This window comes from Podarcis muralis, chromosome 15 (genome assembly GCF_964188315.1).
Source record: "Podarcis muralis chromosome 15, rPodMur119.hap1.1, whole genome shotgun sequence".
Lineage (NCBI taxonomy): Eukaryota > Metazoa > Chordata > Lepidosauria > Squamata > Lacertidae > Podarcis > Podarcis muralis.
The window spans coordinates 20,277,597-20,300,530 of record NC_135669.1 but is presented as its reverse complement, the minus strand read 5'-3'; the positions used below and the strand labels follow the sequence as shown (position 1 = coordinate 20,300,530).

General features: G+C 45.5%; 1 protein-coding gene across 1 annotated transcript; it reads left to right on the top strand.

Moving 5' to 3' along the window:
- Nucleotides 1-458: 458 nt before the first annotated feature.
- C15H11orf52 (chromosome 15 C11orf52 homolog) lies at nucleotides 459-21,212 on the top strand. Its single transcript, XM_028708371.2, has 4 exons — nucleotides 459-907; nucleotides 12,026-12,066; nucleotides 14,258-14,307; nucleotides 16,230-21,212. Exons 1-4 carry the CDS (start codon nucleotides 879-881, stop codon nucleotides 16,479-16,481), a joined length of 372 nt encoding a protein of 123 aa, XP_028564204.1. The 5' UTR covers nucleotides 459-878; the 3' UTR covers nucleotides 16,482-21,212.
- The last annotated feature ends 1,722 nt before the right edge of the window (nucleotides 21,213-22,934 follow it).

Genomic DNA, 22,934 nt, shown 5'->3' with positions numbered 1-22,934 from the left:
GTCTCTTTTGCAGCTGCAGAGAGCTCAGGAGGCCTCTCAGGAACATAAAAGAATACACACTAGCCCCCCTCCTATAAATTAACCACACACTCATCATCATATCATGGTGTGGTGAGGAAGAAGGGAGGATGTTGGCAGAGGCAGATTTAGGGGAGCATGACTGGTTCACCCACACTTGGCACCATACAACAGAAAGCGAGATGTGGGGGCTCTGAATTTTGGTGTTGCACCAATTTTACTGCTGAAATTTTAAAGCCTAAAGTCTGCCACTGATGTCGGGCCAGTAAGTCGGGATCATGATCTTCAGGTAGTTGTTTTTTCAGAGCAAAATGTTGCATGAGAATAAGACAAGCCTGCAACCATGGGCAAGTCGGCTCCTCACCCCACTGGAAGTTTGGAAATATTTTTCAAAATCAAAATCTGTGCATCCGTCCATATGGATATGATTCCTTCTGCCAGATTCCTCACCCATTTCAGCTCTTGCGGTGGTGGAGAGCTGAATGTCCTGGGCATGATGCTCCGAGCGGATGTGAGGAGCCCAAAAGCCATTGTGCATCTAACTCCTATAACTCAAGCTGCCACATACTCCAAAGCCAGCAAGGCAGAGACTCAAGGGGGGAAGCGGAGCAGCTGGGAGAGGAGCAGCGACAGCAGCAGACGCCGACGCCGCTGCCTTCGGGAGATCTTCTGTCCAGTAGATGGCACACACAGCTTTGCCTTCCTTGATGGAGGGAGAAACCTGACACGTCCATGATCCAGACACTCCCTTGGATTGGATCTGCCAGGGGCTGAACAGGGAACCAGGAAATGCGGGCGCCCTGTGCTCCAGTGAGGTTCTCCTCTCCAGAAAGGCAAGATTTCTCCCTCCAGAGAGCGAAATGGGCAACCAGTGCTGCTGCTGCGTCTGGTGAGTTAGCTGGGGCCAGCTTGCTGCTTGGGAGCTGGGCAAAGAGGGAGGGAGCGCTTCTTGGGGTCAGCCCAGGGCTACGAAGAAGACCAGCTTTGCCAGCTGTGTCGTGTTAAAGAAAGGGAGAGGTGGTGTTTCCCTGCCGGGTCTGGAGAGCTTGGCTGGTTCTTCTAGCTGATGCCACCACCATCCTCCTCAGCCCCGTGGCTGGCAGCAGAGCCACCCGGGCAGCACCTAGTATCGACTAGGGGAAGGATGGAAGCGTTCCAGGTTTCACATCCACAGGAGGAGCTTGCCCGTCTCCTGATCTGCCTTAAATGCTTTTGCAGGCAAGATACAGAGAGATTCTCTGGAGCGGCTTCCACTTCTCCAAAGGAGGCAGAGCTTAACTAGAGACAAGTGTCAAGAGGGCTCAGCCCTACGAAAGAAGCTAATTCATTGTCAAAACCCTGAGACTTATTTGCTGAGCACGTACAGGGTGTGCTGCCTGTCCCAATAAGAGCTGCCACTAGCCCATACATACCAGGTTGGCTGGGGGGTGGGCGGGCACCTGTGGTTCTCCAGATGTTGGTGGACTACAACTCCCATCATCCCCAGCCATTGGCCCTGCTAGCTGATGCGGCTGATGGACGGCTGGAGGTTCCCCATCCCTGTACTAGATTATAGGAGGTCAATGTGTATAAGTTTGATGGGCAGGCTGGAGTGCTGGCACTGCCCCTTTTAGAAATTAACCACTCAGGGGAAGGCTAGCAGGCTGCCAACTTTTCCCACCTGTTGCCGCTCCTGTTCCCTTAGCAGCAGTTTTGTCTTGCCTTTAATAGGCAATCTTGTTTACTATCTCCATTGCTGAGAAAAAAACTTTGCCCTTTGGTTTCTATATATCAGGCAACAGTTAAAAACAAAAGAGCTGACCGGGGTGGGGGTCAGTTGGCACTCCTTGTTGTATTGACAGCCACTTGAGAACACAGTGCATTAATCTGCACTGGGGACTCCTTGGAGAAAGTATGGAACAACAACCAGAAAACAATTTAATTATTGAAAAGAAATCCATTCTTTCCCGTATATTGCAGATGAGGTGGTGAGGCTAGGAAAGAGTGCTGTGCCTAATGCCACTGACTTTGGGTGACTTTCGAACTAGGAACATCCCGGTTGTCACTCAGCCATTCTCTTTTAGGGGGTTCCAACCGCTATTTGGGTAGGGATGCGGGTGACGCTGTGGGTTAAACCACAGAGCCTAGGACTTGCCGGTCAGAAAGTCGGTGGTTCGAATCCCCGCGACGGGGTGAGCTCCCGTTGCTCGGTCCCTGCTCCTGCCCACCTAGCAGTTCGAAAGCACATCAAAGTGCAAGTAGATAAATAGGTACCGCTCCGGCAGGAAGGTAAACGGTGTTTCTGTGCGCTGCTCTGGTTCGCCAGAAGTGGCTTAGTCATGCTGGCCACATGACCCGGAAGCTGTACGCCGGCTCCCTCGGCCAATAAAGCGAGATGAGCGCCCCAACCCCAGAGTCGGCCACGACTGGACCTAATGGTCAGGGGTCCCTTTACCTTTACCTTAACCACTATTTGGGCATTTGAGAACCTAAGCTCGGGGTGCCAAAAATTCCTTCAGCCTATGGAGTCCATAGCTGTCAACTTTTCCCTTTTCTTGCGAGGAATCCTATTCGGAATAAAGGAATTTCCCTTTAAAAAAGGGAAATGTTGAATCCCAAATGAGAGTAGTTTGGTGTGATCTAGCAACATATGAAGCTGCCTTTTGGTCCATCTAATTCAATATTGTCTACACTGACTGGCAGCAGCTCTCCAGTGCTTCAAGCAGGGGGTCTCTCCCAGCCCTACCTGGACATACCACTGGGGATTGAAACTAGGACCTTTGACATGCAAAGCAGATGCTGTTCTACTGAGCTATAGTCCTTCCATTCTGGGGAGGAATCTCCCTAGGAGTCCCCATTTATTTTGCCCCCTATACAGTGGTACCTCAGGTTACATACGCTTCAGGTTACATACACTTCAGGTTACAGACACAGTGCTTCAGGTTAAGAACTTTGCTTCAGGATAAGAACAGAAATCGTGCTCCTGCGGTGCGGCAGCAGCAGGAGGCCCCATTGGCTGAAGTGGTGCTTCAGGTTAAGAACAGTTTCAGGTTAAGTACGGACCTCCGGAAAGAATTAAGTACTTAAGCTGAGGTACCACTGTATACCGTGTTTACTTGAGTCTAATGCGCCATCGAATTTAATGCGCACCTCAATTTTCAGAACCTTGAAACAAAAAAAAAGTATTTGCTGGCGAACGTAAATGTGCCATTGAATCTAATGCGCACCTCAATTTTCGCAACATAATTTGGGCAAAAAAAAGGTGAGCATTTGATACGGGTAAATACAGTAATAGAAGCAACAGCAGAAAGAAGCAGATTCCTTTTATGGCAGGTGGAAGGATCTCCTACATTGGGAGTGTGGGTGGGGAGAGCCCAGTATGCGGTGTGGCCACTGTCTGAAAGACTGCTTTGAGCAAGAAGAGAGAAGGCTCACTGTGAAACAGAAGTATTGATTTTCGGTTTTGCTGTGACGCTAATGGTTTGTGGTCGAACAGAGAAATAGCATCATCTAGTGGAGAGAAAACTGCAGGGTTATTTCCTGGTGAAAAGTTGTCTAGATTTGTTGGTGGATTTTCAACTTGGTCCTTAATTTCTAAAAAAAATCACACACACACACACAGTGCAAGTAGATAAATAGGTACCGCTCCAGCGGGAAGGTAAACGGCGTTTCCGTGTGCTGCTCTGGTTCGCCAGAAGCGACTTACCGTAGTCATGCTGGCCACATGACCCGGAAGCTGTCTACGGACAAACTCCGAGTCCCTCGGCCAATAAAGCGAGATGAGCGCCGCAACCCCAGAGTCAGTCACAACTGGACCCAATGGTCAGGGGTCCCTTTACCTTTCCTGCTTACATTAAGAGTTAGGAGAGCCTTCTCCAGTTCCCAGAATTCTTGGGAGGAAGCTGTGACACTTAAAGTGGTATAAGAGTGCTTTCAATGTATGGTGTGGATGCCGTTCTAAAAACAAGTAATGTGCTCGGTGCTTGTTTTACAGTTTTTGAATGTGTGTACCAAAACACTAGAAAGCAGGAACAAATGTCTCTCTTAGAGAGCAGTTTAAGCAGATTCATGCCTCCCAGTTTTCCCCTCTATCTCCATAAGTAATGAGGACTAGAAACTTACTTTTTAAAAATTGCTCCTAGATTGCAAGGTATTCCCCCGCCCCCCACAAATGATTTTGCAGACTCCAGCCCACATTGGCTCCTGTGGCTCTTTGTGCCTGAAATCTTTCAACAGAAAGGTGCTTTGGTGGGAATCTTGGAACTCAGTGTTCCCTGGAGCTCTTGCCACACTTCCATTTCCCCCTTGAAAGTGATTTCAGGTCTGAGAGGGTTTTGGGGGGGAGGGGTTCTTTTGGCCCCACCACTTTCCCCAGTAAAATCCGATATTCAACTGCTGAATCAGAGCAAATGTCAATTGGGTTTTCTGTGGATTTATGTTTGTTCCGATTCAGCAATTTACCGTATTTTTCGCTCTATAACACGCACCTGACCATAACACGCACATCGTTTTTAGAGGAGGAAAACAAGGGAAAAAACATTCTGAATGAAACAGTGGATGTATCATTTTTGTGCTTCATGCTGTGGCCACAGACATGTGATCTGATGGTGAATTTGGGGTGACCCAATGCAAAGATCCTGAGAATCCCTGTGGATCCATGCTTTGTAACCACGTTTTTGCACCATTGCAGCCCCAGGCAACAGTGGGTGCGTGCTTTTTTTGGTGCAGGCTGTAGCCATGGACATGCTATGTGATCTGATGGTGAATTTGGGGTGACCCAATGCAAAGATCCTGAGGATCCATGTGGATCCATGCTTTTTAACCACGTGTTTGCACCATTGCAGCCCCAGGCAACAGTGGGTGCGTGATTTTTTTGGTGCAGGCTGTAGCCATGGACATGCTATGTGATCTGATGGTGAATTTGGGGTGACCCAATGCAAAGATCCTGAGGATCCATGTGGATCCATGCTTTTTAACCACGTTTTTGCACCATTGCAGCCCCAGGCAACAGTGGGTGCGTGATTTTTTTGGTGCAGGCTGTAGCCATGGACATGCTATGTGATCTGATGGTGAATTTGGGGTGACCCAATGCAAAGATCCTGAGGATCCATGTGGATCCATGCTTTTTAACCACGTTTTTGCACCATTGCAGCCCCAGGCAACAGTGGGTGCGTGATTTTTTTGGTGCAGGCTGTAGCCATGGACATGCTATGTGATCTGATGGTGAATTTGGGGTGACCCAATGCAAAGATCCTGAGGATCCATGTGGATCCATGCTTTTTAACCACGTTTTTGCACCATTGCAGCCCCAGGCAACAGTGGGTGCGTGATTTTTTTGGTGCAGGCTGTAGCCATGGACATGCTATGTGATCTGATGGTGAATTTGGGGTGACCCAATGCAAAGATCCTGAGGATCCATGTTGATCTATGCTTTGTAACCACATTTTAAGTGGGGAGCGAAGGAAAAACAAAGAAGGGACATGAGAGGGGTGTGCAGAGAAGCAGCTGGCTAAGAATGCTGGAGAGGGATTTAACGGGTGGGAGGCAAAAGTCCCCCCCCCCAAGCCAGCCATCTCTCTCTCTCTCTCTCTCTCTCTCCCTCTCCCTCCCCCCCTCTCCCTCTCCCTCCCCCACTCTCTCTCCCTCTCCCCCAGCAGTACCGGAGCACAGAGACGACACTTTCCCCTCTGCTTGCCTGGAGGGGAGGGGCTTTCCCTGCTCTTTGTTCCGTTTCAGCAATCACAGCAACGAAACAGAGGAGGGTGGGCAGTAAGACCCTGAGGCAGAATGCAGGAAAGCTGCCACTTCCTCTTTTCAGGTTTCCCTTCTCCGTGAAGAGCGATTTGACTTTTGCTTGATTTTTTGGCTCCAGGGCCCACACATTCGCTCCATAACACGCACAGACATTTCCCCTTCCTTTTTAGGAGAAAAAATCTGCGTGTTATAGAGGGGAAAATACGGTAATGGGGAGAGCAGCAGAAGCACACAAACACACAACTTCTTGGACCCATGTTTTGAAAGTGTGGGTGGGCCCTTAGTCTCCCCACCAGTGCCAGATTTATGTATAGGCTAGGTAGGCTGAAGCCTAGGGCCTCTAAATCTCCCGCTCCCCAGCGGGCAGTCTCCCCTTTCCCAAAATTGGAAACCCAAGACCTCATGCAAGGGCAGGGCAACTCAGGCCCAGCAACTATGAGACTCAGGGCTAGCCTGTGGGGGCCCAATTTGAAGCAGAGGGGCACAACTTGAATTTTTTTTCTTGTAGGGCCCCAGTTCACAGCCAAAGTCTGCAAAATCTTATAGATATAAATAAAACCCATCTAGATTGTTCCTGGCGCAGGGGCCCCCTTAGGAGTGGCCTGTGGGGCCCAATTTGGCCCAATTGATCCAATTGCCTTAAGGTCAGCCCTGATGAGACTGTGCAGGGGTTGGAGTGACAAGCCCTGCACCTTCTAGGTCCCTGGTGTCACCATTCAGAGTACAGACTCAAGGACTGGTTATGGAAATAAAGGGGGGCACTTATTGGAAATCAGTTTTGTCACCTATTCCCCCACAAACCCCAAGACAATGAGCCCAGCCACCTTTTATTCTTAGTCACATAAGCATTACACTACAGCATGGCCATACACTTGTATGTTCAACTGCTGAAATATAAACCCAATGTGTAGCAATGGAGATTTATGTTACTGCTTTATGAATGAACACTGTGTTTTATGAATGGACTCTGTATTTTGTAAATTACTTAAGAGCCACCAATATGGAGCTCTAGAATCTGACAGCTAACCAACTGGGTACTACCAAGCAATGACCCCTATTGCTGAAAGCAGGTAACCAGCAGGGAATGCTTCAGCTCAGCCTTTGCACAGTTGACTGAACACCCCCTGCTCTGCAGATAATGGAGAAAGCTTGTAAATTGTATCCCTTCTGGCATCCTGACCAACTCTGTTATGCTGGTCTAATCCCTGGTGCACCAGAAGCCCAGAATAGCGGCAAATAAGGTCTGCTCATACGTCAGCAACTGATAAGACTTGTCAACTAGTTATTCCAAAATTATAAAGCTCCAAAATACAGGCCTCATATCTTATGTCCTTTGGAGGAGAAATTGTGAATTGAAGAATTTTAAATACCTGCCATCACCCTTGTCTTCACTCAAATTTTCTTCTAGTTGTGAGGGTGGGGGATGGGGAGGGGTCTCATAAGTGGAGTAGCCTAGGGCTCTCTTCATCTAAATCCGGCCCTGCTTCAAAAGCCACATTTGACTGAGTTGCTGCCGCTTTGAAGTGCTTCTGGTGGAGTCAGGTGGGACTCCAAGGCTTTGTGTCTTGCCTGCACAAAGGGATCTTCTTCACTGCTCTTTTGTCCTACCTGAGCAGGGTGTTTTACTCAGCGGGAGGAAATATTTTGCAAACAGCTTGCTACCTGTGCTCACTCCCCACCTCCCCACCCCTGATCAAAGCCCGCATTTTGCTGGTTTTCTGAATTGCACAGAGAGTGGCAGAGCTACCCTGAAGGAGAAAAGGATGCTTGTGTGTGTGTTTATAAGTAAGTGTAAATTAATCAGAGCTACTAACATGAGTTTTGACCAAACTGCGGGAGGCAGTGGAAGACAGGAGTGCCTGGCGTGTCCATGGGGTCATGAAGAGTCGGACACAACTAAACGACAAAAACAACAAATTAATCAGAATGTGAGTTTCCCACATCTTTAACTGAGCCGTACAAGGCAAGCTGGCTGAAAAATAATTTCTGCTTAACAGTGCCACTCTCTTTCACAGATAATGCAGTAGGAGTAATAATTATACTTACCATTTATGTAGCATTTTAGAGTGCTCAGAGTACTTCAGCATCTTTTGCCATTAGGGCTGCAGTGTGCATTTGATCAGTTAGATTAATTGATTCAAAAACTTCTAATGGACTGAAGTGGTATCATAATTAATTAAGCTGGTGATTTGAAATAACAGTGAGCTAGATCCAAGCAAGAAGTTGGTTGCACTTATTGGAACAACGGGACTTTATTTATGCCATTATTAACCTGTCCCATTGATTTCTATAGGACCTAAGTTTATCTCTCTATTTGTCAAAATCCCATGAAGAAGGAAAATTGCATTCCAGGACATGTAAAGTTATGAGATACAAGCAACCAGTGGAGATTACAATCCCGCTTAATAAGCAGCTAGATGGAGGAAAGAGGGGCTGAATCTAACCCCCCACCCCCAGCTGAGTTGCAGAATATTAATACTTTTTGACAAGGCCCTGGAGTAGCAAGAGTGCGGCATGGAAATGTAGCGCAAGAGATGGAGAAATGCTGTTGATTGTACAAAAGGAACTTTGCACCATGTTTGCATAGTGGAATCAGCTGGAGGTTGTAATCGCTTATCTGTCTATTTTGTTTATGAATTGCATTTCCCATGAGACTCATGGTGATTTGCAAACATACAATAAAAATACCTTAAGCATTTTTTTTTAAAAAAAGTAGAGAAAGCACAATGTAATACAGGTTTAGAAACAACACAGAATAAACACCTGAGGCCAGAGACCAATTCACCCAACTGGAAAAACGTATTGAAACAAACATGTCTTCCATTTATTTCTGGAAAGGACTGATAGCAGGTGCCTGTTGTATCTTAAGAGATGCTGTTCCACAAAACAGGGGCAGTCCCAGCCTGAGTTGCTATGATGTGGGCCCAGGGCAGGTTTTTCCCTAGCCAGAACTGGCTGGAACTCTGTTCTGGCAAGTGTCAGGTGGACACCATTGCCATTACTGTATAAGAGAACAAGGAAGGTATTCATGATGAGTTCTGGCACCTCTTTTTCTAGAAAAATAGTACCGGTACTGAGTGGTCCTCTATTTTTGGGGGTATAATCTCTTCTGCAGAATGCAATGTCCTATTATTACTGGGTAGGTAAGGGTTAAGACAGCTTCTCAAATAACCTGACCCCAAACTGTACACGGCCTTACATGTTAGGACAGTCATACCTCAGGTTACAGATGCTTCAGCTTGTGCGTTTTCGGGTTGCGCACAGCGCCGAACCCAGAAGTACCGGAATGGGTTACTTCCGGGTTTTGGCACTCGCGCATGCGCAGAAACACCAAATCGCGCCCCACTCGTGCGCAGACACGGCGCTGCGGGTTGCGAACGTGCCTCCCGCACGGATCACGTTCGCAACCCAAGCGTCCACTGTACCTAAACCTTGAGCTTAGCCCTCATAGCAGGTTGGTAGCCAATAGACAAGTTGGTATTTGCTGGTGGAAGTTTGTTCCAACAAGCAGCTTAGCTGCTTGGTTTTAAAGCAGCGGCATCCCCTGGACCAGCCTCAAGGGTAGTCCCACACAGAGCACATTGCGGTAATCCAGCCTGCAGGTTACCAATACATGGACAACTGTGATCAAGTAGTTCTGGGTAGCTGTGGGAAAAAGTGGTTTGTGAGGGTTAGGGCTTAAGCCTCAAAGGGCAAGATTTTTCAGGAACATTTTGTATTTGGTTTAGAGAGAGAGGGAGCAGCCTCATTGCTGTAGACTTCTCTCCCATCCTTGTCCATTCTAATTCTGTCTGATACAGCAGAAGCTCGGAGATGCCTTTGGACGGACAAGCCGGGGATTAGCCCGCAGACAGCCTCAGAATAGCCATCGCCTGCGGGGCAGCTTGTTAAAACACCCCTCCGCTCTGCCAACCGATACAAGAGAAAAGCAGCTCTGAAAAATGATACAGGGGCCTTGTATTTCTTAGGAAACAGGCTTAGGATGCCAATGATTATATTTAAAGCAGAGCTATTTTAATTGCACTGCCCAGGCCTTGGCAGAACAGAGAAATGAACAAGTTGGTGCCGGAGTGGAAAGATGGCCAGTAGAGTTGTGGGTCTTTCATGATGCTCTGCCTGCTCTTTGCATTACAAGAAGATAGCGTAAGTCATGGGTAGGCAAACTAAAGCCCGGGGGCCAGATCCAGCCCAATAGCCCTCTAAATCTGGCCCGCGGACGGTCCGGGAATCAGCGTGTTTGTAGAATGTGCCCTTTTATTTAAAATGCATCTCTGGGTTATTTGTGGGCCATAGGAATTTTTTTTTTCTTTTTTCCAAAATATAGTCTGGCCCCCCACAAGGTCTGAGGGACAGTGGGCCGGCCCCCTGCTGAAAAAGTCTCTGGACCTGCAGCAGGGAAGGAAAACACTTTGGAAAATGAGGCAGAATGGATTTTATCTGCAGTGCAGTCCTTTCGGGTGAATGAATGGGGTACTGCCCCACCAACCTCAGTCCATCCTCAGCCAGCCCTTGCCTGCCTACTTGTCTAGCAGGGAGTCATTGCCAGTCAGTTTCTTCCCCCTGAGTTCCAGTGCTCTCCTTGTAGATGTCAGCAGGGAAGAGGATGGGGGCAAAACCAGAATTAGTTGGCTCTGTCTGTCATTAGTTCTGGCTCTGCCTATATTGGCCTCTCTGCCTTTCGCTCTACTAGTCCCAATGGATACCACCACCCAATGGAGACCACTCTCAGAGTGGTATCCTATGCATATTTATTCAGAAGCAAATCCCAGTGAGCTTGGTGCAGCTTACTCTCAGGTTAGGGTTGCCATATTTCATTTTTTTATATATATTGCTGCTTAAGATCCAAGAAATTTCCCCTGGACATCAATTCCTCCTTTGAAATCCTGGTAATGTCCGGGAAAATCCGGACGTATGGCAGCCCTACTCATGTAAATGAGTTGGTATGCTTCAGACATGACGCTACGCCCTGATTTGTTTGGCTAAAGTATGGCTTGTTTGGACATTTGAACTCAGCCACGCAGAGTAACTATGGGTTGTTTGGGGTTTTTTTTGGCAACAAACCATTATGTGAAACAAACTTTTACAAGGAACCATGCCTTATGGGATCGCGACTTATTGTAACTGTGCTTGTGGACTACAACTCCCATCAGCCAGCAAAATCATCCTGGCTAGGGCTTATGGGAGATGCATTCCAAAACATGTGGCTGATCTAATCACTAACTCCACCCTGGGGGAAGAACCTCTGGCAGGAAACAAGAAACAAAATGCTCCAGTTCAACATTAGTTTTAGGCTCCATAAAAGCACAGAAAGGGCAAACAAGTACTGGATCACATGGAAGCAAAATACAGCTGCGAAACAACTTTCTTATTCATGGGAAAGAGAGCAGGCGTCCTCACTGGTAGCAAAGGACAATGTCCAGCTTTGGGAAGAGGACGGGTGGGGTGGCCTGTACTGAACAGGGTCCATTCTCTTCTCTTTCCATAAGCCAGCCAGTGTGTGCTCGCTGACTGTACAATGCATTCGGTCTGCGTGCTGGCCCATGGCTTCTGGCTGGAGGAGGGGAGGCATGTTGCAAGAGCCGGGTGTTTGTTTCTGAAGAAGGTCACAGAGCTGCCAGCTGTGGCTCCCTGCCCAGGAGCTCTCGGCATTTCCAACCCTTTCCATGGAAAAATGAGTTTTTAGGCGGGTATCTTAGCAACAGGCTCCCCACAGCCGCACCTCCTTTCTCTCTGTCCCCCAACCCACCCTGGTATTTTTCCATTCTTTGGCTATCCATATAACAAGGTGGTATCTCTCCCCTCTGCTGGTGGTAATGCTGAAATCTAGAGCACCAGTCATGTTACAGCCAATGAGAGGCAGGGTGGTATAATGGTTGGAGCATCAGACTGAAACCTGGGAGACGAGGGCTCATATACCCAGTCAGGTCTCATCCAGACTTCCTTTCATGCCGATTTCTAGGCACAGGTCTGGGTTTTAAAGCTCTATTTCTGAGCAGTTTTCTTTTCGTCCCAGCACTTTTCACAAACCTGGCGAAGACTGAGCATGCTCAGTGGGCATGGAATGCTGACTGGCAGATGAGGGTGAGAACCAGAAAATTGAAGGTGGGGCAGAGAAATGAATGGGTCTGGCTGGAAACCTGAACAGGAGTATTCCACTCTGCAGCATTTTGTGGCAGGCTGTGGATCAATACATCTTTATCAAGTACTGATCAGCGCGCCATTAGAGGATTAAAGACCCTCTGAATTTCATGCAACTCTGTCTCTTTTATTTCAGGAACTGCCCTTCGCCGTTTAAGCGGAAAAAAGAAAAGCCAGGTAAATAATCCTCTTCAAATATTTTTATAAGCAAGACCTGGAATGACCTGGAACGTGGCTTCTTTACCAGATTTTTTAAGCTCCATCCTGGGTGTTTCACCCTTTCGTCTCCTGCCTACAACCCTGCAATACTCAGCTAGTCACACCACAGTTCTTAACAGGTTTACTTGGAAGCAAGTCCTATTGGTTTCAAGGGATTCTGTTAGCGATCAACGGGACAACTGCCTGGGAACATCGAAAAATATATGCAGGGCCACATGTTCCTGGTCTACACTGCTCTACACTGTTATGTGCTGAATTAATGTACCATAGGCTGCCCCCCATTTGATCCAAGAACCACGTAGAGCATGTGTGTGTGTGTGTTAAGGATATGCTACTAAAACAGAATGGCCTGAAAATAGATTATTGGCAGTCCAGAGTACAGTGCAGCAGCTGCAATGTTAAGAAGCTAAAACGTTTAGTGAGCATTTTAATTGTTTGTCTTTTTTTGTAAACCCCTTCAAGGTTTTTCCCCTCACAATCGAGCAGTGTGTAGGTGTTATGAAATGTAGTTTCTGCTGAAGACACACTCACCATAAATATATACAGTCATACCTCGGGATAAATATGCTTCAGGATAAGTATTTTCGGGTTGCGCTCCGCAGCGACCCGGAAGTAACGGAGCGTGTTACTTCCGGGTTTCACCGCTTGCACATGCGCAGAGAGTCAAAATGACGTCACGCACATGCGCGGTGAAACGCAGCACGCGCAGACGCGCTGTCGCGTCTTACGTTCTATTCAGGATGCGAACGGGCCTCCGGAACGGATCCCGTTCGCATCCCGAGGTACCACTGTATACCCTATTCCTGTGACTGTAATTTGTTCTAAACTGTTTTTAATACCATACCCTCCAACATTTCTCTGAAAATAGGGACGTCCTATTCCATAGTAATAATAAATTTATTACTTACACCTTGCCCATCTGACTGGGTTCCCCAGTCACTCTGGGCAGCTTCCAACATATATGAAAACATAATAAAACATTAAACTTTTTTTTAATTAAAAAAACCTTCCCTATACAGGTGTCCTCTAAAGGTTGTATAGTTATTTATCAGCTTGGCTTTGGGGGTTGCATAGCTCTATACCCTCCAACATTTCTCCGATGAAAATAGAGACGTCCTAAGGAAAAGTGGGAAGTTCTGGGATCAAATCAGAAACCTGGATGGCTTCTGTAAATCCTGGACTGTCCCTGGAAAATAGTGACACTTGGAGGGTCTGTAATATTGAATTTAAAATTGCAGTAAACCATTTTGAGACCTTATGGTGAAGGGTAGGTAAGAGACAACAACAACAGAAAACAGGAACAGGATTGGGTAATACTGTAAGGGCAGTTGGAAACAGGGTGTTTTCAGAACTAGAATGTTATGTGTGCACCAGGCGTATATCAACACGGAGACAAAGAAACATCCAAATTCAGACTTTGGGCTTAGAGCTGAAAACATCCTTCCTAAAAGCAAGCAGGAGCCAAGAACAATAAACAGAATTGCTACCTGGCTGCCCAGTGCGGCCCTGGCCTAGCAAAACACATCGCTTGACAAACAGCAAAGTTAGCAGAGAGGAATAAACAGAATGTTCCTTGGTTTCTTGGAGGACTTGAAAGGAAAACTCCACTGTTACATTCCTTCTGCTAGATGTTGCTATGGCCACTAACCACTGTGGTCGTCTGTACCCCAGTGCTTCGTGGGAAGTTTTCTGCCAAAGGAACGGATCTGGGCTTTCTCATGGGAGAAGGTCATGTGTTCACTCTGGGTTAAAAATTAACAAAGGTCGCAGTGAAGGGGGCTCACACTCGGCGCAGGATCTCTTTGGTGTTCAAATAGCTGAATAATAGCTGAGGTCCAATTGACTTTCACACACAAGAGATTTGTATTTGTGAGATGATGCTGTTTCAGAACACATGTTGAGGAAGAACGTCCTGGTGCCTGGGTGGAGGGAATAATTCTATTTCCAGAAGCCTACTGGAAACCTCACAGTGCCTACATATTTTTGGAGGTGTTTGCAAACTCATGAGGTCTAGCAACATGCTGTTTTAAAAACAACCTTTTACATTAATAGGATTCTGCTGGAGTCATCGTGTTCTAATTTAGCTTCTCCTATCATTGTTTAGTATGAGCTATGTTGCTTCTCTAAATATCAGCTGTTTCTTCCGCAGGTACAAGAATCATTAAGTCAAGCACCCAGCAGCACCCAGAGAGCAAGAAGGTAAAACTGCCTCTGAAAAGACTTTGCTACCAATTGCAAAAGCTCCTAAAGTATGTTGCTGAGTCAATGCCGTGTTGCTTTGAGTTGAAGTAGTGCCTATTGGATCAGCCTTATAACTCTGTTCTTGACCCTAATTCATTCGCACAAGAGGCCACATAGGCGTATGAGTTGCAGGGCTGTGAGTGCAGCTTCATGAGCCTAGTCAATTTGTGAGTGTGCTCAATTCAGGCCATTTTTAACCATATAAACGCAATGCATCTACTCTGGTGCATTCATCCTTCCTTGGAGGTTTTTACAAAGAGGGTGGATGGCCACATCTCATGGATGCTTTATCTGAGATTCCTGCATTGCAGGGGTTTGGACAAGAAGACCCTTGGGATACCTTCCAACTTATACGATTCTGATGTATGTTTAACTGCAATTCTGAAGTCATCAATAATTATGAATGCATAACCATGGGTTGTAGGGACGCGGGTGGCGCTGTGGGTAAAAGCCTCAGCGCCTAGGGCTTGCCGATCGAAAGGTCAGCGGTTCGAATCCCCGTGGCGGGGTGCGCTCCCGTTGCTCGGTCCCAGCGCCTGCCAACCTAGCAGTTCGAAAGCACCCCTGGGTGCAAGTAGATAAATAGGGGCCGCTTACTAGCGGGAAGGCAAACAGCGTTTCCGTGTGCTGCTCTGGCCTGCCAGAGCAGCTTCGTCATGCTGGCCACGTGACCCGGAAGTGTCTCCGGACAGCGCTGGCCCCCGGCCTCTTGAGTGAGATAGGCGCACAACCCTAGAGTCTGTCAAGACTGGCCCGTACGGGCAGGGGTACCTTTACCTTTTAACCATGGGTTGATGTATATTCTGGAGTAATTAATCTGGAATAATGAAAGTGTTTGCTCTGGTGTTAGTAAGACTCTGCCTGGTGCTAGTAAGACAGACTTTTCTGATCAATGGAGTGCAAGCAGCTCTCTTCTAGCCCAGTCACAGAACACTTGCTTTGCATGCAGAAGGTCCCAGGTTCGATACCCAGTGTCTCTAAGGAAAGCTGAGACTATCTCTGATATCCAGGGAAGCTGCTGTCAGTCCATCTAGCTCAGTACAGTCAACACTGACTAATGGTCTGACTCAGTATAAGGCAGCCCCCTATGTTCAGGTGGGCTCGAGCAGAAGAATTTTCCAGTGGATTGTGCCCCATGTAATTATTTATTATATTATATATTGTTTAAAGCCCAGACCGGTTTCTGCGCTGTTTTCTCTTGTATAAAAGCCCATTGCACATAACATTAAAATACGAGCATGCAGAATTAAACTACTCAATAAAACCCCTTTAAAATATTAAAACAGGAATAGGAAGCTACCATAAACTGAGTCAGGCCATTGGTCTGCCTAGCCCAGTACAGTCGTACCTTGGATCTCAAATGCCTTGGCTCCCAAACTAATTGGCTTCCAAACAATTGAAACCCGGAAGTGAGTTTTCTGTTTTGAAAATATTTTTGGAAGCCAAATGTCCAACAGGGCTTCCACAGCTTCCGATTGGCCTTAGGAGCTTCCTGCAGCCAATCAGAAGACATGCTTTGGTTTCCAAATGTTTTGGAAGTCAAACGGACTTCTGGAACGAATTTTGTTCAACTTCCAAGGTACGACTGTATTGCATTTACTGACTGGGAGTGTTCTCTAGGGTTCCAGACTGTGAGCCTCTTCCAGTCCTACCTGTAGATGCTGTGGGTTGACCCTAAGACCTTCTGATGTGAAGCAGGTGCCACATCACTGACCTGTGGTCCTTCCCTTATAAACTAACATTAAAAATATGGAGTGAATATAATGCAACAGGGGTGAAATATGGGTTTCCCGCCTGATGCACCAACATTCATTGGGCTGAGCTTGCTTCAGAGAGATTTGCCTTCCTCAATCTCTTCCCCTTTCTCTCTCTCTCTGAAGGGAATGGATGTTGGGCCCGTTTATGACGACGTGTCTGAGTTCCCAGTCTATGCCACCGTGAGCAAGCCGAAGAGCATGAAGCGCGACGACAGCAGCGTGCATTATGCAGACATCCAGGTCTTCAGCAAAATACGAGAGCGCTCAGCTGAAGAGGTGAAGACCTTCCAGTCCCAGAACACTACAGAATATGCCACCCTCAACTTCCCCCGGGCTACACTGAAGTATGACAGTAAGAATGGCACTCTGGTGTAAAAGCTGAACCCTTCTTGCTATCCAACAACAGAAGCATCTCTCAGACCAAGATGTTGTGGATTTTGTGTCTCCGCTTCCTTGGCTGGTGAACACCTAAGAAGGGTGTATGTCACCTTTCGGCTGCATCTGATAAGGGGACACTGTTGTAACGGGAGCAAAAACATTTCCCCAAGCATGCCAAGAAAATTACTATTTGGGGCAAGATGACCAGAGACGTTTCTGAAGCTAGTGGAATCTCTCCTCTTTTGTTTCTTTTATAATATAAAGATATCACTGGGAGACCAAGCTACACGGTGAGAATGACACAGCTGGAATATTGGTTTGCTTCCAAATGACCTGTTTGTTGAGCGTTCATCCCGATTTGTTTGCAGGGAGTTTAGGTGACTTTTGTGATTTATTGCGTATTCATCCTGATTTGTTTGTGAGGAGGTTAGATGATGTTGCGCCAAGCAATTCTTATCACACACTTTCAGTGCATTTCTCCATCGCTTTCCTTATTGCAAAAAGTCCAGTTTTAGGGGGAAAGTAGGTTTGTGAAAGAACTGCAAATCAACTTTAATGTGATTGAATCCCCACTTAAAATAGCAACAGTCTGGAAGTGCCTTTGGAGCTAAAGAATATAGATATTTGTGATGCCCCCCCCCGCCCCTTCAGATCAATAGTAACTGGATTCCATTACCATATTATGAACGTTCACTGTGAAATTACAACTGGGGAGTATCGTTTAGGATGCACAGTGAGAGTGATTTTTCAAAGAAAGCAGGTACTAACATAATCAACAATATCCAGAGGAGTAGCCTGGTTAATACATTGCAGCGAAAAGGAAAAGAAAAGAGAGTCTTGTGGCACCTTAAAGAAAAAAACACACATTTTTTTCATGGCATAAGCATCTTTGGACTTCATTTCAGTTCATCGGACACAGATAATAAAAAATATTACTGCACGATACTACAGGACAAATGTACCAAGAACATCTTCCATTTGAGTCGTCTTCAACTCAGCCACATAATCACATTCATTTCAATAAGATTAATCCTACGACAAGTGATTTGCGTGTAGGAAATCCAGGACATACCTCTTCCTCCATGGAATGCAAGCTCATTTTGTTCGTGTGGGCAACGCCTTCAGAAAGCTCAGCCCCCATTTCCACCTATGGCAAAACAGTTCTACATTTTCTCGGATGTTAACCACCTATTCATAGAGTACACAGGTTGTGTCAGTGAAGTTCAGTGACAGCATGTGGGGCTGATTTACCTGACCGTTTCTGAGGCAGAAAAGTTGTCATAATGTGACTTTTGCACCCAGTTTCTATGCAACACAGTTGTCTTGTGAAAGGATCATTATGTGATGAACAGTGACTTCCCACATCCTAATATTAGCTTATTAGTTTTCTCATCCAGAATAGGCAGTGTAAGATCTCCCAAGGCTTCTGGGTTACTTTGTGCACTTGTAAAGCGGGCTTGACCTTTCAAGGGAAAAAGTGGGACTAGGAACCTTGGCAGAAAGCACAGGTGTGACCTTTGGGTGTTTGCCTTTCTTCTAGCATATTTGATAACATGTACAAATTCAAAAAGTCTAAAACAAATTTGTGATGATCGTAGAATAGCTGCTTTCTGGCACAGGGGAAAACAGAGGCACAACGCTCACTTCTTGCATCGCCTCTGGGATGTTTTCTGCTTCGGGCCCAGAGAGAGAGGGGAAATGAATAGGCAAGTGGTGATGACAGGGATTGAAGAGGAGTTGGACCCACTCGGCGAAGGGGGCTCAGTGTCAGGGCCCGGAAAGCAGATTCCTCTTCAGGAGAGCAAGCCAAGGACTCTGAACCAAAAGGGGGAAGGGTACGTCCCAGAGGTGCCGCTACCTGATGAGCCTGAGGGGTTCAGAGTTCCTTTGGCCAGAGGAGGTGGCATTGCTGTCTTCTGATTCAGAAGATCCCAGTGAGGGCCCAGTCAGAGACCAGAGGCACTCCTGCTACATACCACAGTAGGACTCCTATGCCACCTTAACATCCATGGCTTCTGCCAAAGAATCCTTATGGGTACTGAGAGTTGTTAGGAGACCTTCCCCAGAGCTACATGGGTGTCAGAAATGGTATAAGACTGTACTGAATGCATGGTGCAGGTGTGCCATCACTTTTTCACTTCCTAGAGTGTAGTTGACATTCTCCCCAACTTGTCCTGCCTCAGGTTGGCTGGTATCTGGCCTCCACCTAGCCCTGCACCCAAGGCTGACCTCTGCCTTGCCTTGCCTTGCCTTGCCTTGCCTTGCCTTGCCTTGCCTTGCCTTGCCTTGCCTTGCCTTGCCATGGAGCAGGACCCCTGCTGAGGGCAGATTGCCCAACGGCCCCATAACCCCTGGAGCTTTCTCTGGCACAGGGCCATGGCTTGGTCATCAACAAGCTGGTCTTTCACATGGGGAGTCCTCTGCACAACACCCCTCCCTCATATGGCTAGCCTTGCATCCCTGGAGAGGCAATTGCCTTTATGATGGGTGAAACATGGCTGTCCCATAGAAAACAACTTTGGGGTGTCAGTTAGCAAGCAGCATAAAGGAGCTTATTTACACTCTGGCCTGGTTGGTGCATGCAATTGCAAACCTATTGCTAAGGAGGAGACTGGAGCCACTTGGCTATTTATGTCATTGCAGGATGACAAGCACCTAAACTAATGCTCAGCTTAGCACATCAACCGAACCTGGAATTTTGGTTAAGGTTTTTCCTCCTTATCCACAATCTGAGGCCAAGGTTTTCCCTACAGTTTGTTGCATGGTTTGGATTAGTGTTGTGTATGAATGAGGCTGGTCTCATTCTGCTCTTGGCTGCAGACTGCTTTACGTTATCACAAACAAACTGGTTCTTCTGTCTGTCTAGTTGACGGAACAAAAATGGAACATGTGAAAGCTGTCTTCCAACCATGTCATTTGATGCGATTGGATAAGCAAGGCCTCAGGCTTTTTGTATATATATATATATTCTGCATGTGAGGTAACAGCAATAAACACTGTCCTCAAATGAGCTTCACTGTACAAAGCCAGTATTTTATCTCTGGTTGCCCAGGGGAACTCTAAGAAGCCTGCAGATGGGTCTAGTATTACACGCCTGGTTTTAGAGGTGCAATGTATTTAACCAATAATCAAATGCTCTGCAGGGAAAGGGAAATAATAGCAGCAATTTTGCCTGTTTAGCAGGCACTAAATAGATGAAATGTGAAAATTTAAAGTGTTTCAAGATGATTTACCTGAAAAAAATATTTTTATTATTTGCACTGGATTTATAGATCAGGCAGACACACCTTCTTGGCTTTTGGTTCCTGTTTATTTCCAACAATTGGAATGAGATCAGACCAGAAATGGGTGTATGTAGTTACTCAAGTGGTTTTGCCTGACGTATTGAACAAGAATCCTGACAATCTCGTTTCACTTTTAATAGACTGGTTCTCAAGGTAGCAGGAATACTTAAAACACCTGGAATTCAAGAGGTGAAAACAGCACTTCCTGAAATCTTGTTTGATGATTTGACAAGGTTTACTCAGGATTTTGAATTTTGAATATCAGGATGCACAATAACAAGCCTTTAGTCACCTTTAGTGAAGGATTCAGCTGGCGCTAAGATACAGCATTGGCTGCTTAGTGAAAGTTTAATGCCACAGAAGACACAGAGCTGGAGAAACTGAAGTTTGAAAACAGTTTCCTAGGCTTCCAATAAACAACCAAAACTGATACCTATTTAATTGATTTTCACAAGTGTTGTAACTTCTTGGTAATGAACCACACCTTCAGCTGGGGCTAAACTATGATGCCATCAAATATTTAAAAAAACAGAGTATTCTTGTTGCTGGACTCTTTGGACATGCACTTAAATTGGCATTGAATATTTCAGTTTCTTATCTTCAAACAATTTTCTATAGTGCTTTCCCTATGTTTAAACAAATGACATCCGGAGGAAGTGCAAGGTATCGCTCACTTGTGGCTTAGTGCCATCTAAATTATGTTAATTACATGTCAATGTAGACATGCGGATCAGCTGTTGCTTGTAGCTCAGGAAATGTGACCTCAGTGCTACACAGGGTTATGCATCCATGCATCAAACTGTCCTCCAGTGGGTTAATTTCAGCTTGACAGCTGTATTGCACTTCAGACAATTTTGCTCTGGATCCTGGTAGGATACAGTTAATTAATAAAATCATATATTTATTACAGTGGGAACAGCTGGAGAAGGCAGAAGTCAATATGTTTTGCTATTAAAAAAATATTTGGTCTTGCTCATGATGTTTACCTTCATGCATGCATTGAGTAATGAATAAAAGTTGAGCTTTATCCAAGTCGTTAAATGGTCATAAGTTGAATTAGGTCAGTCCTGAACTAGCTTATACTGGCAAAAGGTAGCACTTAGCAGCTTGTCACACTGTTAAATATTATATGAAGGAAAGCTATTCCTATTTATTTTCAGCACAAGCAAAGCTGAAAAGCAGAAAAAGAATCTGTATATATCCTGAATTATTCTGATTTTATTGTAATGATTTGTATAATGAACAGTATAACTAAATGTGTTTTACTAAAAGGAAACTTTCTGCAAACACCTCTGTGGATACTGTCTTTGAATGGGATTTTTCCTCCACCAGCATTTGATTATTGTTCATAAAAATATTGGAAATAGTTAATGGAGAACTTCCTGGCTCCTGGGTTTAGGGGCTGCACATTTTATTATTGCAAATAAATATTTTTTATAGTTAACACTGGAGATTGTTCTGGTTTCTGATTGCTCTTTACCACCTTAACAATGTATATGATTTTATTTGATCAAGGCATATTGATCAGAACTGTTATTTTCCATCCTGGGCTTATCTTGAGTCACATCTCATTAGAGTTGAGTCCCAGAATCTGTTTTGAATGCAGATGTTCATTTGCAAAAGATGTCAAGCAATAATAAGAATAAGAGGTCCTCTGAGTGTATATGAAGCGTATTAATCTTACAACAAAGTCATCTGAATTTATTCCTAAGCACCTGGGCACTGACTTGTCAGAATACTGTACAGCTGTGTATGCATTGCCAGTTTAAAACACAGCTAGTTCATTCTTTTTCTCAATTCGGGTTGACAAAGTCTTTCACGTGAAATGACACTATAGATGCTGGATAGATATGGACTGTGGTTACTGCTGTGTGTACACTGTATCCCAAAACAGTGGTGGGAGTACACTGAATGCATAATGCAAAAGAGTGCTATACAGTGGTACCTCGGGTTACATACGCTTCAGGTTACAGACTCCGCTAACCCAGAAATAGTACCTCGGGTTAAGAACTTGGCTTCAGGATGAGAACAGAAATCGTGCAGCAGTGGCGTGGCAGCAGCAGCAGGAAGCCCCATTAGCTAAAGTGGTGCTTCAGGTTAAGAACAGTTTCAGGTTAAGAACAGACCTCCAGAACGAATTAAGTTCTTAACCCAAGGTACCACTGTATAGCCTATTATTCAATATGCAGGGTGAGTCCTTTAAAAGACTCACCCTGTAGTTTAAGACTAGTCTTCATGTGTGTCACCCAAAAAGAGAGATCAGACTTGCATAATTTATTCTGTTTAAAAAAACCAGGACAAGCCTGGGTGGGTTTTTTTGGTCTCTTTTTAAATAAATATTTTTATTGGTTTTACATGAATTGATACATTATAGTTGTTGAACTTTGTTGAGGAAGACATCAATTCAGCCTTTAAATACATGGTAATATCTAGGAAAATTCTATTTATTACATACATACATTTTAATTAAATGTCTACAATTTAAATACAAATACAGTCCATCACTCCATAGTAGGGAAGACTGTGGCCAGGTGACCTGTGTGCCTGCTTAGTCTGCTGTCCAGAAGCTAGCCACTGATGAACAACTTCATGTTGGTCTCCTAAAACCAGACTTGGATCAAAAAGACCCCTTCTGATGCTGTCCTCTGTAAAAGATGCACCTCTTCACCCTGGTCTCTGTCACTTGGGACACACTCACCCACCCCTATCATTTATCGTGGAAAGTAAAAAAAGGCATCAGAGTTCAAAGACACATTGCACCCAGGGGAAAAAACCCAGGGATGGTTCCCCTGCCCCCATTTTCCTCCTCTCCCTATTTTTCTTCACATTTACTTTCCTCCTCCTCCTCCAATTACTTCTTTGTTTAGTGTCTGGAGATAAGAACTGTGGTTGGCTATGTAAGACACTAATGAAAAAACATAATTTTAATTGGGAGGATGATTTATAGAGGATTTGAAATGGCAAAGTGAGGCGGTGGAAATTTAGAGAATTATATGGGGGATGGAAAATTATGCACCTACCAGTATATGTTTGAAGTGCATTAATCTGCTTAAACCTCTCCATTTCTCATATCTGAAATTATTTTCTTGTGGCTACTTCTCTGTGGAACTCTTTACCTTGAAATATTCTAGGGGCTTCCTCTTGATACTTCTCTGAAGCTTTATTC